At 35.9% G+C, this 1,597-nt stretch overlaps 1 protein-coding gene across 1 annotated transcript in view; it reads left to right on the plus strand.

Moving 5' to 3' along the window:
* The window catches only part of CNTNAP5 (contactin associated protein like 5), a 716,034-nt gene that overhangs the window by 606,533 nt on the left and 107,904 nt on the right, over positions 1-1,597 (plus strand). Inside the window, exon 17 of the mRNA XM_006920991.1 lies at positions 1,007-1,225. Within this exon, the coding sequence (XP_006921053.1) occupies positions 1,007-1,225 (219 nt within the window). The remainder of the gene's footprint in view (positions 1-1,006; positions 1,226-1,597) is intronic.

Genomic DNA, 1,597 nt, shown 5'->3' on the forward strand with positions numbered 1-1,597 from the left:
ATATATATCTGATAATGGAAAATATAAGAACACATACTCATTTGACCAAAAAATGGCAAATAATTTTACTTTTGAAGTCAGATTTTACTACCCAGGAAACTTTGAGAAAATTCTTTATACTTCTATGAACTTTGGTTTTCTCATCTATAAAATGAAAATAAAAAATTATACCTTTCTCATAGGGTTGTTTTGAGGATTAAAATGAATCTATCGTCAGTACTTAGTTCAGTGCCTGCCAGAGTTCATTGTACTGTGCTGCTACTACTTCTCTCTCTCTCTCTCTTTCTCTCTCCTATGGCTATACCATCACCACCACCAATATCACCACCACTATCATCATCATCATATCATCATATGTATTACTATCCCTGACTGGCTATCTCTGGCTTGTATGATATACAGATTGATATAGAAGAGCAGAGTCATGGGATGGGCGAAGAGTAGTAAAAGGGATACTTGTTTTTGATCCCAAGCACTACTACTCACTACTTGGACTATACACTTAAACTTTCTGAGCTTCCTTTTGTTTATGTAAGTCCTAATACTAGCATGAATGATTATATCATCTGTATTAATGAAATAAAATGGAGAAGAGCACAAGATTTTCAAGGTCATGGGTATTCTCCATGTATGAGTGAAGCTGCCTAGCTAACCCAGCGTCTATGATTATCTAGGAGGATAGAGCTATAGGCAGAATAGATCCAGAAAACCCAGAACCTTGGCATGGATGCATGTTTATCAGATTAACAATTGGTGTCCCAGGTCCCAATGTTATTTCCTAAATTTTTACAATCAAGACCAACGGAGCCAATCAGAGCTTTGAACTTAACATTTGGTAGTTATGAGAATTAATAGTAGTTTTAATACCGTAGGTTTTCAGTTGAAGACCTCTCTACATAGCCATTGACTTATGATTGTTTATACCATTCATTCATGTTTTGCTTGTATCCTAAATGCATGGATAATTCCCTTCATTTTTCTTATTTGTTTTCCTTTTTGATTACAGCTCCTTCCGAGATCACTTTTGCCATTGATGTTGGCAATGGCCCTATAGAGCTCGTCGTCCGGTCTCCTTCTCTTCTGAATGACAACCAATGGCATTATGTTCAGGCTGAGAGGAACCTCAAGGTGACCTCACTACAAGTGGACAGCCTCCCAAAGATGACCAGGGAGACTTTGGAGGAGGGCCATTTCCGATTACAGCTAAACAGCCAATTGTTTGTAGGTAGGGGACATCTTAAGGCACCCTTCATGCTAAAAATCCTACAAAACCACTGTATGACTAGGTACAAGAAAAATTACTTTTATTTTAGACCTGGGAAATGATTAATATATGTCATAAAACACTTATAATTATAAATCTAATTTTACATTTTTTTTCTTTCTAGCTTTGTTAGCCACAGCAATAATAGATTATGTCTCCTCTTAGCAAATTTTAAGGTGGTCTCAAACTCTTTTTGTATCTGTTCTCCTTATACATATGATCTTCAGTTATCCAGGGACTCCTATTATTTTTTATCTTTATAATCAAAATATGCTCTTAGGAAAAAAATATATCAGCTCATTATATCTTAGTGGTGTTAGCTCGAGGTCAGTG

Source organism: Pteropus alecto, unplaced genomic scaffold (genome assembly GCF_000325575.1).
Source record: "Pteropus alecto unplaced genomic scaffold, ASM32557v1 scaffold3, whole genome shotgun sequence".
Lineage (NCBI taxonomy): Eukaryota > Metazoa > Chordata > Mammalia > Chiroptera > Pteropodidae > Pteropus > Pteropus alecto.